The following is a 15,116-nucleotide window of genomic DNA, read 5'->3' on the forward strand; positions in this document are numbered from 1 at the left end:
TATAAATCATATATACCTTTTCGTGTGTTTTCATTCTTCAATTATTTCTTTATATTGTATGTAAAATTATAATATCTATTAAATTTATAATATCTGTAATATCTATTAAAATATCTCGAAATCTGACATGAATTATAGATCGTTTAAAAATGGGCTTTAATCTGACATTTAAATTTGAAAGTATTGGGCATATTAATTCATTTAATTATTTTGAATGTAAAAATAGAGATATAATTAAAACTCAACATTGCTTTAATTTTCAAGTATAAGTGAGAATTTTATATGACATTCTATATTTCATTCTCTTACTTAATAATTTACATGAAATTATTTGAGCAAATAATGAAAATATTAAAGAAGTAATATATACATATTTTATTTTGACGTTAATAGAAACACAAATTAGGATAAAAAGTATGAAAATAATAAGACAATTGGAAATAATTAAAATCATGTATGTGTAAAATATTTAAAATATTTCTCTTATCTTACAGTAAAAAAAAACTTAAACCAAATAAACTTCTGGACATTTTGGATTCGAAACTGATTGGCGTATTTCTGTATTAGAACAAACATGGTAGAAACTAACCGCCACATTTAAAGGTAGAAGATGAATTTATAAGCTATAAATAATGAAACTTAGTAATTTAACAAAGTATTGCTATTATTTTATGAGAGTTACGTAATAAAATGTGGACAGTCAATTTATACGGCAATATTATTGATTTATTGTTCCAGAATAAAAATGCAATGTTATTCAGTTAAGATCGTTCAGACGTGGATCTTTTCAGCACTTTTGCTCTCGACTGTACGTACGTCGGTGTGACATCGTGTGTATCGAGTATGCATGTGTGTGTGCACACATAAATCATAGACATGTTACATCAGTGACGACGGTAACAAAGGTTAGGTGAGCCGTCAGTGAGGAAACTGAGGAACGTGGCGCGTGAGTCGTGGCGCGCGCCGTGGTGTGCCCCCGAGGAGGAAAGGTGCTCCGCTCCATATCGGCAAGAAAAAAGAAAGGACCCGCACAGTCGTGCGTGTCGCGCCTCAGCCCGTGCGTGCGTCGTCCGACTGCGACATCCGTTGCGTCACTGCGATCCCGCATACCGCGCCCTGTGTAGTACCTGTTGTGTGTATACCTGCTGACGTGAACGTAAAGCAGTAAAGCACACTTCTTCACAGAGCGCGAGTCTTCGCGGAGTCTCCGTGAGTCTCCGCGCGCGCGACGGCGGCGGCGGGATCGGACGGAGGGAGAGCCAACCAACTAACCCCTTCTCTCTCTCTCCTCCTTCCACGAGGAATTACCAAAATGGTGGCGCGGTACAACGCGGGTGATGTGTAGGCAGCAGACATCGGCTCGCATCGCGTTCGTTTCAGGGAGGTGCGAGGTACGCGAGCGTGACTACGCCAGGCCGACTACGGCGGCAGCATGGGCGACCCGAAGAGCCAGCACGGCGGGCAGGAGATGAAAGGCTGGCTTTTCAAATGGACGAACTACCTGAAAGGTTACCAACGGAGATGGTTCGTCCTGTCAAACGGCCTCCTGTCGTACTACAGGTAGTTTCCTGCGTGTCGTCGGAAACCCGTCCGTGCGACGTCCGGCTACATCGTCGCCGACGTCGAACTCGTGGTCGCGGTCGCGCGCGCGGAGCCCCACGCGTCGTCATCTACGTGTCGTGTCATCGCGGACATACATTCGCTATTTTAACAGCGCGCGATCGATCTCTCTCGATGTCGTCGTCGTCGTCGTCGCGTCAAAATCACGCGATCCCTCGTTCCTCGTCGTCGGACCCGCGGTTCCCTGTCGTTCTGACGCGGTGAAAAAAAATTGTTAAAAAAAAAGAGAGAAAAAGGGAGAACCTAGGTGTCATGCAGAGACGAACACGGGGCTGTCCTCTCTCGCGCATTCGCGATTAGGTTATGTGCGCGATGACAGAACTCTTTTCGATCGCTCCCGATTAAAAATAGCCTGGCAACAGCTGTCACATGTATTCGTACAGTATCATCTACTGCAACACGGGGAGGGGACCATACGTATGTACACGCGTGTAAACGCTAAACGTCCAAACGGTATACCGTTGCGATTTATGCGCTCCATGCAAAATAGTTTGCGCGCAATGTTAACTCGGCGGGCACGGATATATCTGTCAGGGTCTCTCTTTGTGTTCCGTTAAGCGCGTAAACAGATAAGGAGTACTGAGAGAGAGCCTCGGCGCTTCGCTTCTTATCCTCGGAGCACGTCGATCCGATAGAACAGCGCGGGGAACAGCTTCCTGTTGCTCCTTCTCGCTTGAGAGTTTACTCCACCGCGTGACATTATAGTCATAATGTAGTCAATGTAGTCCTAAAGAGCTTGGCGATAAGACACATTAGCGAGAGATAGAAAGTATTAATTAGATGAGAGCATTTAGATACTTTTTTTTTTGAGAGAGAAAATGCATGTACGTAAATCAGGCTTTGCGATTCTTCTGCGTTTTGTAATGGCGTAATTCATCTCGATCTGGTTTATCCAAGTAATGTCGAATTGAACGCTGAATTTTAATCGAGACGCGCAGTAATGTTCACCTCTAGTTTCACCTGGATTCGGTACGTATTTGCTCATGTGCGGAACGCGCGCGAGAGCGATAAGCGCTTCGCAAGTATAAAGCTGATATATGCGTCGAGGAACAGTCAGCAGTTACATAAAAGTATGACAAAACTTGTTATGAATAATGTGGATATTACTCGTCCGCATCTACAGGATACGTCGCGAAGTGCGTAGGGATCAGTAGGCTATAGGAATCCTTGATGAATTTGCAAGTCTTGAGTCTTCCTCTGGAGGCTGTCTCTCAACTGGAAATAGTTGAAAAATTATTCGAGTTTTACGTTATACAAACATTCCAAGTACGAAACACGTTACGAATTGCGTTACGCAATTTTCTATGTATTATGCCGCAATCCTGAGCAAGGAATATATACGATTCCGAAACGATACCTCTAATCCTACAGTACAGACCCTCGCATTTGACGACGCATCGAGTTTGTTATTATTATTATCTCTCATTTTAACTCTGCGAGACTTTTCGCACTTCTGATCGCTTATATATACTTAGCGCTTTGCAGTTCGTAACGGTAACGGTAACCCTATGTAGCACTGGTAACTTTTACGTGAATTTCGCTCGCGGGATTCCCCATTGAAATTAATAGCGGAACGAAAAAACAATTCGTTGCGACACGAGCGCAAACAACCGCCTGTATCTCTCGTAGTCTCGTTATCTCCGCAAGTAGAGCAGTCGCGTTTCTCTGGCAAACGATTGCGCACCGGCTTCGTAGGACAATTTTTATTTTTATTTTTTTATTTTTATTTTTTTTCATTTTGAACACTCCGCTTGGCACAGTTTGTTGTGATTTGAGTTTGCAATGCCTTTTCGAGGATTGTTCACTGGTACGTAATCATCACGGACCCGTCGATATGAATTTTACTCTTGATTGTCTGTCGTAAGGCTTCTTCTCGCACAGTATGATACACGCGTGCACGCAAAAATCACGCAGCTCGCGTTACGAGCGAACCGAGTGTAAACGTTACGTCTCGCGTCACCGTCGACGTTTTACCGGTGTTTCCTTTTTTTCCTCCCCGAACTTCATCTCGCGAAACTTGGAGCGACTCGACAGAGAGATATTATTGCCCACTTCTCTGCGGTGGGCAAGGAAAAAAAGAACGGGGAAAGAAAACGAAATTTCGAGCAATAAGCCTTGCCACAGTGTTACACTATGTGAACGGGGTCTGTTTGTTTTATGGATTGTTTAGGGCTGAACCAACAGGGGGGCCAAAGATATCATCGCGACGCAAGCGGAGGGCTGGCAGAGCCTCCGAGTAAGTAAAAAAAATGAAAACAAAAAAAAAATAAAACGAAATATGCGAAATCGCATCCCGACTGCCCCTATCCCTCTTCGCGAGTTTGTAATTAAAAACAGCCCCCCAAAGACATTTGTGTTGCCATTTTTGATACTCAATTACACACACACACACACACACACACACACACACACACACACACACACACACACACATATACACACACACACTTACACATTATATAACTTTACATTTTTTCGTAAAATTTTAACTTATTGATGACCCTAATAAAAAATCTTGTCCGCTTTCTCCATCTACCTGTAACGTATATCGGTGGTTATATTACACATTATATGTATGTGAATATGGAAATTAAACGTATCCTTCTCGTACACTAAGCCATACTAAACATAACACTTGTAATCTCCATTATTCTTTTTTTTTATTTTCTCTGTCTCTCTTTATTTTTCTTTTTCTCTTTGTGTGTATGTGTCTCTGTGTGTGTGTGTTACATAACGCAGCCGCGTGCAATGAAACATACCGCTTCTTTATGTTGTGTCCTTTATGATTTATATTACCGTGCGAGTTCCGTTCGTTCCGATCAAGTCTCATTCACTTTTGTTCACTTTTGTAGCGGTCTCACACAGCGTAACGGTCGTTGTCGGATCAACGAGATAGCTATACTACCGGTATCTCTTAGATTAGACTGTTTTGTTTCCCTTGTTTCTTCTTTTGGACGGACGCTCGATAGTTGTACCAATCGTGTAGAAGAAATTATCCGCAGATTAATTTTACGTTTTTCCTCCTCCGCGTGCGATCGATGAACCAAAACATTTCGTAATCATTATCGAATAACTTCCTCCTTTTCTCTCGATTAAACACAATTTCCTTTTTTTTTTCTAATTAGAGATCTCGTGTTGTCTGAATTTTCTTTTATATATCAGGATATTTTGACGACAATTCGACGCAACATTTATCGATACACGGGGTGTTTCCTTTTAGCCGCGAATTTTTTTGTGTAAATTTGACATAAATTTTGTTTCTCCTTAATAAAAATATGAGTGCCTGCAGATACGTGTTTCGACATATCCGATAAGTGAAAGTTTAACTCGAATGTACACTATAAAAGAATCTACGGCTTGAAGGAAAGTAATTCGGGACACCCTGTATAAATATCGTGGATACTAGATTTAGAAAAATGGGGTCAATATTTCACTGCCGAATAAAATGAATTTTATCAACGAGTATCAGGCATAGCCGTAACAATTTACGATCAATCAAAATTCAACAATGGCCTCCTGCTTTTCCAATAAATTCTGAAAGTCGTTTTATTGTGAAAATTTCGTCGAATTTTATGCCGATGTCTCATCGCAAATATTTAACAAAGGTTACGTAACGAGCGATACCGCGGACGATGCTATAAGATTGTAATCTTGAAAAGTAAATATACAAGAATTTCGAGACACATTTCCGCCAATTACCTGAACGTATACAGGGTGTCCTTAAATAGATCAATAAACTTTGAGTGCGTTTTACTCGCTCTAAGGATGATCATGCGATCACGCGATCATGCAATCGTAGACCCGGAACTGCATTCTTACCAAATTACACTTTTCTGCATCTACGCAAAATTTCGCAAGAATTTCTCAGCGACTCATGGTGATTTACTCGTGAAATGGAACTCGGTCTTGCCTTTTAAATCGATTGTTAAAGCCATCTTTTTCTACACGCTCTGCATTGACGTTTTATAGACTCGAGAAAGGATTTACGCATCTTTTACTGCGACGTATAGATTCGTCACATACTTGTTAGCACAACGATAAACCAACCTTTGCCAGAGTATTATTATTGTTTCATTATTGAGATACGACTTTAATTTCGTATTCTTTGCGAAACACCGCTGCGGGTTTGCAATTCTGCAGGAAGCAAAAATTTTCAGACTAATCGCGATCACATATATTTTCTCTTTTCATCCCCACGACAAGTAGAATACATCCCCCGAGCTTGGCGATCCATTTCGAGGATACCCTGTGTCCACGATTCCGAGCGCGATAGCATGACTCTTTTTTTCCCTTTTGTCTTCCACGCGGAATCGTGATTGTTGCGTGTTCGATTAACTCGAGTGACCTCACGTGCATGATCCGATTGAGAGCTCTCCTCCCCTCCTGCCCGCTTCTCCGGTCTTTGAATTGTCGTTTCGTACGACGGGAGAATAACTCCCACGGATTGCTCTTGACCGACGACCGCGAGTGCGACAGGAGACACTCGTTTATATGAACACGTCGGGATGGGAGAGCAGTCGGATCTGTAATATGGGACGGTAATGGGATCGCTTTCATTCGGGCGTAATCGAGTGTTTATTTTTCCCGAATTACGCCAATAAATCCATACTTTTCAATGCTAACTGACCCCCTCTCCCCCCCCCCGCATCCCTTTCACCTGCCTCCGTCCCTCCCGTCGAATAAGAGATATGGTGTCACAGATTAACGCAGACAATCGTTATCACACATTACTGTGCCGATTTTTCTGCTTTTCTTCTTTTTTATTTTTTTTTTAATTTTTTTTTTTGGGAGGAGGTAAGGGAGAGGTGGTCGCTTGGATAAACCTTCTTCATGGCCGGATCGTCATATTAAAGAGTCGAGTCTCTCCCGATTGCAAACTCACGTCTGTCTTTCTCTGTGTCATTCGGCAATCCCGGGACGACCTGAGAGAGACGCATACCTGAGACTGTCGCGTCTCCGTTACTCCCTGTTTCAGAAATCCGGCGGAGATGTCCCACACCTGCCGCGGCACGATTTCCTTACACGGGGCCTTAATACACACGGTGGACGCCTGCACCTTCGTCGTGAGCAACGGCGGCACGCAGACCTTCCACATCAAGGCGTCGACCGAGGTGGAGCGACAGCAGTGGGTCACAGCCCTCGAGCTGGCAAAAGCCAAGGCTATCCAAGCGATGGAATCTGGTTTGTACGATTGTATATACGATCGTGTGTATATCTGTATTGTGCAAGCCGGTCGTTTTCGGTACATCTATAGGTACATCGGAATTTCCCGGACACTTCTTTTCCGTCCTTTTAAATCGATAACCGTGAAAGATTAACCTTATAGCTATACATATCCTAAGCTCTGGGGTCCCAGTGATGATTTCAGACTACTTCTGAGTGAATGGACATGTTTTTTAGTTTATTTACGATCGATTAAAAAAATTAATCACAATACGGTAATTTTCTTGAGCACTGTGATGAAAAAATTATAGCGGAGATTTTCCAGACCCTTGATAAACACGAAAAGTAAGCGTGTACTGCAGCTAGGATTAACAGATTAGTATCTGCAAATAGTTTTACTTAAAATACCTTAATTTGCACGAATTATTAAAATGTAATAAAACTTTAATTTTGACGAACAATTAGAAACAGATTTTATAAACATTGAAAATTTGTTTTGAAATCGATATTCTTATATGAACAATAAATTTAAAATCTTTATTGAATAAATTTTTTTAAATAAATTGAAGTATTTTGTACATCAGCAGTTTAATGAGCATTTTTAAAAACTTAAAAATTTAAACATTTTATGATATAAAATAAGTGAAATCATTAATTAAATCAGTTTCTCTAAAAAGATACTCTATACTCATTACGAATGGATCTTGATTTTATTAATTAATATTCTTTAATCGTTGTGAGAATGACTTTTTATTCTCCTTATACTTATAAAATGTCTGTCATTGAAATTGAATACACTGATTGGAATACTCCATATAAAATACTGCAAATCACTTACGTTATTTATGTATTTTAGATATACAGCTCAAGATATAAAGTTACATAAATAAGTTTCAAGATCTTTGCTCAAGAGAATCGAGCGTTGCATGTTAATAGAATATTCCGACGTTATAAACAATTTATTCTATCGTCTTCCATAATGGTTATACATTATTGTACTTATATGTGCATAATTTATATGAATTTGATTTGCATCGCAAAACGACTGTACTATCGATACGATGCCTGTACAATTGCACAACCGTCGTGTTGCATCTGCCTTTTTCTTATATATTATCGAGATTTAGTACTTCGGTGACGTTATGCGGCGAAATCTCTTTTAGAAGAAGAGGAGGAGGAGTATCAAGATAACGACAATCAAAACGTAGAAACTGCGTCTGTGATTAAGGATCTAACGCGACGATTGGACGATCTACAGGCGTGCAATGACTTGATGCTTAAGCAGGGATCCGCGCTCCAGCGAGCTTTATCCGATTTAGAAATGATCGAACCTCCGTCCCCCGAATTAGCAGCGAAATTCAAGATCGTCAGCGAACGGGCCACACTTTTTCGGATTGCGGCGAATGCTATGGTCAACGTAAGTCCAAAGAATAACTTCTGAAAATTAAACGACACAAACTACCCGCGAACGATAGTTTGCTTTTCCTCGTGCATTTATTTAATAAATCTTTTAATAGTGACATCGTATATCGTCCGATTAGAAAATTCGCTTTTCTATGTAGAATTATTGTTTTTTTTTGTTTTTTAAAGATGATCGTTCAATCGCGCCTAAAGTAGTTTTTTTAGTACAGCAACATCTAAGTAATGCTCTGAAAGATGACAACATGAGTGTTGTTTGTGCCACTTTTTTACTGGACTCGCTAAATTGACTTTTGAACTTGCTTTGTGAACATCTCTCGTAAATCTTATCGTATCGGCATGACTGAGCGAGATGATTCATCTAACGAGAGAGGAAATAGAGGGGGAAAATCTCGAGAGATGCAGTTAGTAGTAATTAACTGTTTATAATTATTTGAATGATACGTTCAAAGTCTACGTAGGAATTTGCAAGATTCGCGAAGAGCAGAGTTAATTTTCATGCCAGTCAGGGTTGTCTCATTCCACGAAATTGCCCTTGACAATGGCATTCTCCGATGTGATCTAACACTGATATTATCTCACACGAAACGCAACCATGATCAAATTGAACCTGTGCTGTTGCAGACGAGCAGCGATTATTTGCAGCTAGCCCAGCAACAAGAGCCTAAGTGGAAGAAGATGCTGCAGCACGAGCGTGACCAAAAAGTGCGGATAGAGAAAATGGTCGAACAGTTAGCTAGGCAACATTCCCACCTGGAGGAGGCCGCGCAGCACGCGATTCCTTCAGCGACGCCTGCAGGAGGACATAGGCCTTCACGTAAATAAATTTATATTTTTTTATTCTCCGCTTAGCGTGCACTCCTTCGCACATTTTCTAATATTTTTTACATGCAACATTGTTACTTAAAAACACCAAAGATTTTTGAAAGTGCAATAAAATCTATTTTAATGTCAAAATTTTGATTTTGAAGATTATCGCAGCAAATTATTAAATTAAATCCGTAATACCGATATTTTATTAAACCACTAAATGTGCTTTAGTGATATTATTCAGAATCAATTTTTTTTAACGAAAGCAAGTAACAAATTATTATTTATTAGAGTTTTTCATTTTTCTTGTACTTTTATATAACTAACAATAAGCTTAAAATTAAAATTTTATTGAAGATACCACTTAAACTTAACTGAAGAATATTTTTGTTATTTAGTTTCCTAAAGTATTTCAATTCGCAATAAACCCCTATTTTTCACGTCTAACAAATTATCAGTACGTCGACATTGTTGTTCATTCAGTTCAAACGTCTAAATATATGTATATATGTACTATTAACTGATATTAATTTCTTATAAAATTTCTTATTACTGCGCAATAATTACCGCGCCGATTAACTCAAGTGTTAATGATTTTAAATTAGTTAAAAAAAAAGTCTTTAGAAGGACATACAGTGAATCTAGGACAGCTTGTATGCAGCATCTCTTGCTATATCACGTAAATAAATATAATATAGCGAGCTCGCGATCGAAGTTGTAACTAAATGTAAATTCTCTCTTGAGCAACTCCTGTTTACCGCAGCTCTTTCGTAGCATGTCGAAGCTAATTTAATATGCCGACAATTAAATGTCTGATTAATAATTCGCCAGCGACTAGCCGGCGACTATCTGCGGAACAAAAATTATACTTTTAAATTGGCGCGTTGGCATTTAGCCGAGTCTGCAATCTGCATTTTATTTATCTTTTTCTTTCGTACAAAAAAAAAGATTAATATTCGTCCGTGGAAGTGGGGTCGAGTCTCTCTCCCTTCGCGTTTGCGAAAGTGAAAACGAAAATTTAAATCTCAGCGCCCGCGATCGCTTGCCCGCGTGGCCGCGCTAGGCGGCCTCCAGGAGGCGCCGTCGCGCCGATGCAACGCGCGCCGCGCGTGTCGCATTATCGCACGATTACGTCACCCGTGGTCTACGTATGCACCGTCCGTCGGTCCCGTGTACCGTCGCTATATACATAGGACAAAAGAGCGTTTATCCGCGTCGTGCTCCCTGTGTATATATATGGTAACGTAATAACTTACATGTATATACACGTCCGCACATGACACAGTCGAGTGTGCTTCCGTCACCTACGGGTTCGACGCTTGAACGGGAGCGGTCCCGCAAATATCGGTATTGGATTTGCTTTTTCTTTTCGTTATCTCCCGATAACACCCCCGGTTTCCCCGAATTCCGGACAGTGGCTATAATCGCCTTTCGCGCCGACAACGGAATCGGGCAGAGGTGTCGACAATTAGAGGAAGGTGCGAGGAGGAGCGCGTCAACGGCTCCGTCGCATTGACGGCATTTTCGTGACGGTTTTCGTCGAGTCGAGAGTCGCGGGATCGGATTTTTGTCGGGACGAGAGCGGAAATCGCGAGATTCGACGCGTATACGACACGATTTAGACGGGAGTGTGTGCGTTCGTGTTGGTTCGTATCGTCTCTCCCCCCCCCCTGCGACATCTTCCGTTTCGTTCTCTCTCGCCCCTGCTGTGTGAATGCTGTGATCCACTTGTTTCATGTGTGTCGCGTTGCATCTCCTGTACTCGTGGACGAGGTCCCTGCACGCCTCGAAGAAAGAAGAAGGAGGGAAGTCAAGGGAGTGCACTTGGGACGACGCGGCGCGGCGCGGAGCAGCTGGAGCGGAGCAGAGCGGACAGACAAAGCGTCCTTCCGCGACTCGCTCCCGCGTCGCGTCGCGCCGCGCCGAGCCGAGCGCCGATTTGATTGAATTGAACGTGACACCGTGGGTCGTCGGAGCGCGATCGCCGCGATCCGGAGCGCGGACGCGCGACGCGCGGCTCGGCGCGGCGGCACATTCGATTCGCCGCGGGAAGGAGAGAGTAAACGCGGGAACGAGGGCGGGCAGGGCCGAGCGCGCGAAATCGCTCGCCCGAGCAGCGAAATGAACTCGAGTCACGACCACGCGGTCGCGGTGGTCCTGCCCGCGCGGGGCTCGCGGGACGTCATATCGATTATTTATTACGCGCGATACGATCTCTCACGACCGCGGACGTACGCGGATCACACACTGGCGTGACTTCGACGCGCGTGCCGCGTTAGCTTGCAGCTTGTACATACGCGCGCGAGTATTTTTTCTCTCCGCCGCGTCACTCTCGTGACCGAGACGCGCTCTCAATTTCGTCGCGCCGCGCGATAAAAACTTAGGCAGCTGTCTCTTATCTCGATGCAGCTTATCCGGACCTTTGGTGCGATTGAATGACCTTTGTGCAACGTGTATCATTCCGCGTTCACGTGCCTCCGTTCAACTTTCTACCTGTCTCCGACTCTTTGCATTTCCACGCGATACTCTCGATACCTATACTTTTCCACGTTTCGCGTCACGTTCGTCAAATGGCAAATTATGACTTTGCAGATCCCGCAGTTACAACGTCACCGTCGGAGGATGAGGAGGACAACGCTGAGTTTTACGACGCGCAAGAATCAGACACCTTTACGTTAACCATACCCATCGCCACGAGCAATTCGATTTCCCACGCGAGAGATCGTACCGATTCCCAGGGTAGCGACGATGGCTCCAGTTCAGAGGGAGATCCGACGCCCCTGCCTGTCTCCGATTCCACTGGCGCCGAGTCGTTCCTGATTGTAACCGATTCCACAGCGGCACAGACTCTCTCGCCTGTTAGGATCACAGACAATCTGGATATTGTAAGCAAATTATTACACTCTTTCTTCTCCTTTGTTTTAAATAAAAATAGAACGTTCATGTGTTTTCGTATACAACAGGCAACTTGGCGATCTAATAATGGCAACAGCAGCACCGGGATGACCACCATTTCCAAGCGGAAGCGAAGGACCAGGGTACCTGACAAACCAAACTATCCCTTGAACCTATGGAGTATAATGAAAAACTGCATTGGCAAAGACTTGTCAAAAATTCCTATGCCAGTCAACTTCTCTGAACCACTTAGTATGCTTCAACGATTAACGGAAGACTACGAATATGCAGATATTCTCGATAGGTACGATATTTTTTCTTGTGTCGAATTTACGGGAAAAAAATGACACAATTGACGTATCTTCTTTTTTTTCTTTAAATAGGGCTGCAGAATGTACAGATAGTTATGAACAGATGGCTTTTGTAGCTGCGTTCACTGTGTCTAGCTACGCTACAACCGCCGCTAGAACGGGAAAACCTTTCAATCCCCTTTTAGGTGAAACTTACGAATGCGATCGTACGGATGATCTTGGATGGCGCGCGATTTCAGAGCAAGTGTCTCATCACCCGCCTATGCTAGCTCAACATTGCGAAGGAAAAAAATGGCGATGTTGGCAAGAGTTTACAATGGCTTCTAAATTTCGTGGAAAATATCTGCAGGTACGACATGGCCGGTCTCTTGTTTGATAGATCCGAAAGTACATATCGATCACAAACAGTCGCTCAATCGACTGTCAAAACAGTTGCACAACCACCGTGTTTTCCAAACAGCCGTTTTTTGAGAATTGAATTTTATGCAATTAGGTGATTCCTTTGGGTACCGCTCATCTAGAATTTAACAGTGGCCAGCAACATTACACATGGCGTAAAGTTACTACTACAGTACATAATATTATAGTCGGGAGATTATGGGTCGATCAGAGTGGCGATATGGATATTGTAAATCACAAGGAAGGTATCAAGTGCCATTTGAAGTACATACCGTATTCGTACTTCTCGCGAGATAGTCAGCGCAAGGTGAAGGGCGTAGTCATGAATTCCAACAAGGAGGTCAAGTGGGTAGTACAGGGTACATGGGATTCAAAGATAGAAATCGCACCGGTAATCAGCACGTCCGGCACACCCGATAATCCAGTCTATAAAACGGGTCCTTATATATTAGCTTGGAAGCGACGTATGCCTACGTAAGTATGTGACAATAATTATACGTGTAATGCGTATGGAAATTAGAAATCTGTTTTAAAAAAATGTCGTTCTCATATTTGTACGTTTTTTTTACTTGTAAAGAATTCAAACACACGGTGTTTTCACATCTGTCAAAGCTGTAATCATAAGTAAAGCATAATTTTGTATAATATATATTGATCTTTCCAACGGAATTAATTTTCATGCTGAAATATATATCGCGAAAATCGACGAGATCTTTTATTAAAAATTTATCGATAACATTTTTAATTGCGTATGACATATTTTAATACTACAATAATTTTACAGTGAAGACTGTGAGAAATATTATTCATTCACGGAATTAGCGTGTCAATTGAATGAACCGGAAGAAGGTATAGCTCCGACGGATTCTCGGTTGAGGCCTGATCAGCGGTTAATGGAGGACGGACGGTGGGACGAGGCCAATTCAGAAAAGTTGCGTTTAGAAGAGAAACAAAGAGCTGTTAGACGAGCTCGCGAGCACGACTCCGAAAAGGCCGCTGCACAAGGTAGATTTATATATTTTCGCGTCGGCTCGCGAAAATCAAATTTTTGCTCACGTTGACAATCTCATGTCTTCTCCGCAGGATTACCTTACGAGACGTACGAGCCGCTGTGGTTCAGGAAGAAGCAGGATCCGTACACGGACAGCCGTTGTTTTGTTTATAATGGCGAATATTGGGATCATAAAAGCAGAGGTGACTGGTCGCAATGTCCAAACATATTTTAGCCCGTTATATAGATAGATTCGATTACAATGTGACTTTTGTCACATACATGCAGTGCGCGGATAAGTTTTTTGGAGTTCAAAAGTGACGGTAGCCGAGATTTAGAAGTCGCGGCCGCAAAGTGGTCGAGAACTTAAACTGCTTATGAAATAACTTTGACGTGATAATGGGGTTGTTACGGGATATGGTTTAGCAATTAATTCTTCCAATGAAGTGGACGAAACTTGTTGGCAACTCTGACATGTACGATATGCAATTTGCACTTGCATGTCACCGCCTTTGCTATTCTTTAACCTTTCTACCTCTCTCCCTTTCTTTCCCCCTTTTCTTCCTTGTCTTTCTTTCGTCTCTTCTTTTCTTAAGTAATGAAACTAATATTTAATCCAACATAATGTTTGATTAACATGCGCTTGCGTTCTATTTTTTAAGATTTTGCGCTGAATTAATGAGTAGTCAATTTTTTAATTTTTGCGTTTTATTATATTAGCTACATGTGTATGAATTCATAAAAGAATCCAAGCTCGGGCAAGAATGAATTCCGAATATTTCATTACTTTAGCTTAAAGCTGAGATAGCAATAAGACCGTAAGGAAAGAAGATAAAAAAAGGCTACTGTCATTGGAAAGGAAGGATTTCAAATCAAGTTTAGCGTTCCACTTTATAATATTTTCAGTATTTTCAATTTAGATTTTTAGATGAATATCAATCTGATTTTCTAGAATTCGAACTAAAGTCTTACCGAAATCGGTCGGTTATGCTATTAACATATACGAAACAATTTTTTGTATTTCATCATTTTTAATCCCATCATTGAAAGTATTAACGCGGAGAAAGAAAATGTGCAGTGAGGAATAAAATCGAGCCAACAACGATCGAAATAATATAAACATTTGAAGTAATATAAAACAAGATACGATAATTTCTCTTGTTTATTTTTACATGCGAATTACTTTTACAGAAATAAAGAAAATACATCTCCATGTATTAAAATTGAATTTTGACGCGTGTCGGTATTTGTAATTTTTCTGTAACTCTTCCCTCATTGCGCACTTTCCGTTTGATCCGATGTCGTAACAAAAAAGTTTGAGAAATGTTCAAAGTGGAAATAAATCCTGACGCGGAGAAGAGTATTGTATGAATTCAAAGAACAGTACAACTACAAACATTAAAAAATTTATTCAATGATTTCGGATAGACGCGCGCGACGATCGACATTTTACACACGTAATATAAACGACGACGACGACGACGATGATGCTTCCAAGTTTTGGCCAG

At 41.7% G+C, this 15,116-nt stretch overlaps 1 protein-coding gene across 4 annotated transcripts; it reads left to right on the forward strand.

Moving 5' to 3' along the window:
* The first annotated feature begins 888 nt into the window (after positions 1 to 888).
* LOC105459137 (oxysterol-binding protein 1) lies at positions 889 to 14,668 on the forward strand. 4 transcript variants are annotated; one of them, XM_011704909.1, is made up of 11 exons: positions 893 to 1,560; positions 3,791 to 3,856; positions 6,596 to 6,801; positions 7,947 to 8,200; positions 8,827 to 9,019; positions 11,605 to 11,897; positions 11,976 to 12,211; positions 12,291 to 12,567; positions 12,712 to 13,091; positions 13,402 to 13,622; positions 13,701 to 14,668. In XM_011704909.1, the coding sequence occupies exons 1-11, from the start codon at positions 1,433 to 1,435 to the stop codon at positions 13,841 to 13,843; spliced, it is 2,397 nt and encodes a 798-aa protein (XP_011703211.1). In that variant the 5' UTR covers positions 893 to 1,432; the 3' UTR covers positions 13,844 to 14,668. The 4 variants fall into 4 exon arrangements, with proteins under 4 accessions (XP_011703210.1, XP_011703211.1, XP_011703212.1 ...); XM_011704910.1 differs by having other exon boundaries at positions 7,950 to 8,200; XM_011704908.1 differs by having other exon boundaries at positions 889 to 1,560; positions 11,605 to 12,211.
* Positions 14,669 to 15,116: the final 448 nt, after the last annotated feature.

Source organism: Wasmannia auropunctata, unplaced genomic scaffold, assembly GCF_000956235.1.
Source record: "Wasmannia auropunctata unplaced genomic scaffold, wasmannia.A_1.0 LD334208.1, whole genome shotgun sequence".
In the NCBI taxonomy this organism is placed as follows: Eukaryota; Metazoa; Arthropoda; class Insecta; order Hymenoptera; family Formicidae; genus Wasmannia; species Wasmannia auropunctata.

What these genes read in the sequence shown, in the direction of transcription:
- LOC105459137 (XM_011704908.1), top strand. Translation starts at nt 1,433, where the DNA reads ATGGGCGACCCGAAGAGCCAGCACGGCGGGCAGGAGATGAAAGGCTGG. An exon ending in AGGGCTGGCAGAGCCTCCGA is followed by an intron (nt 3,857 to 6,595) that starts GTAAGTAAAAAA and finishes TCCCTGTTTCAG; the next exon opens with AAATCCGGCGGAGATGTCCC. An exon ending in CGAAAAGGCCGCTGCACAAG is followed by an intron (nt 13,623 to 13,700) that starts GTAGATTTATAT and finishes TCTTCTCCGCAG; the next exon opens with GATTACCTTACGAGACGTAC.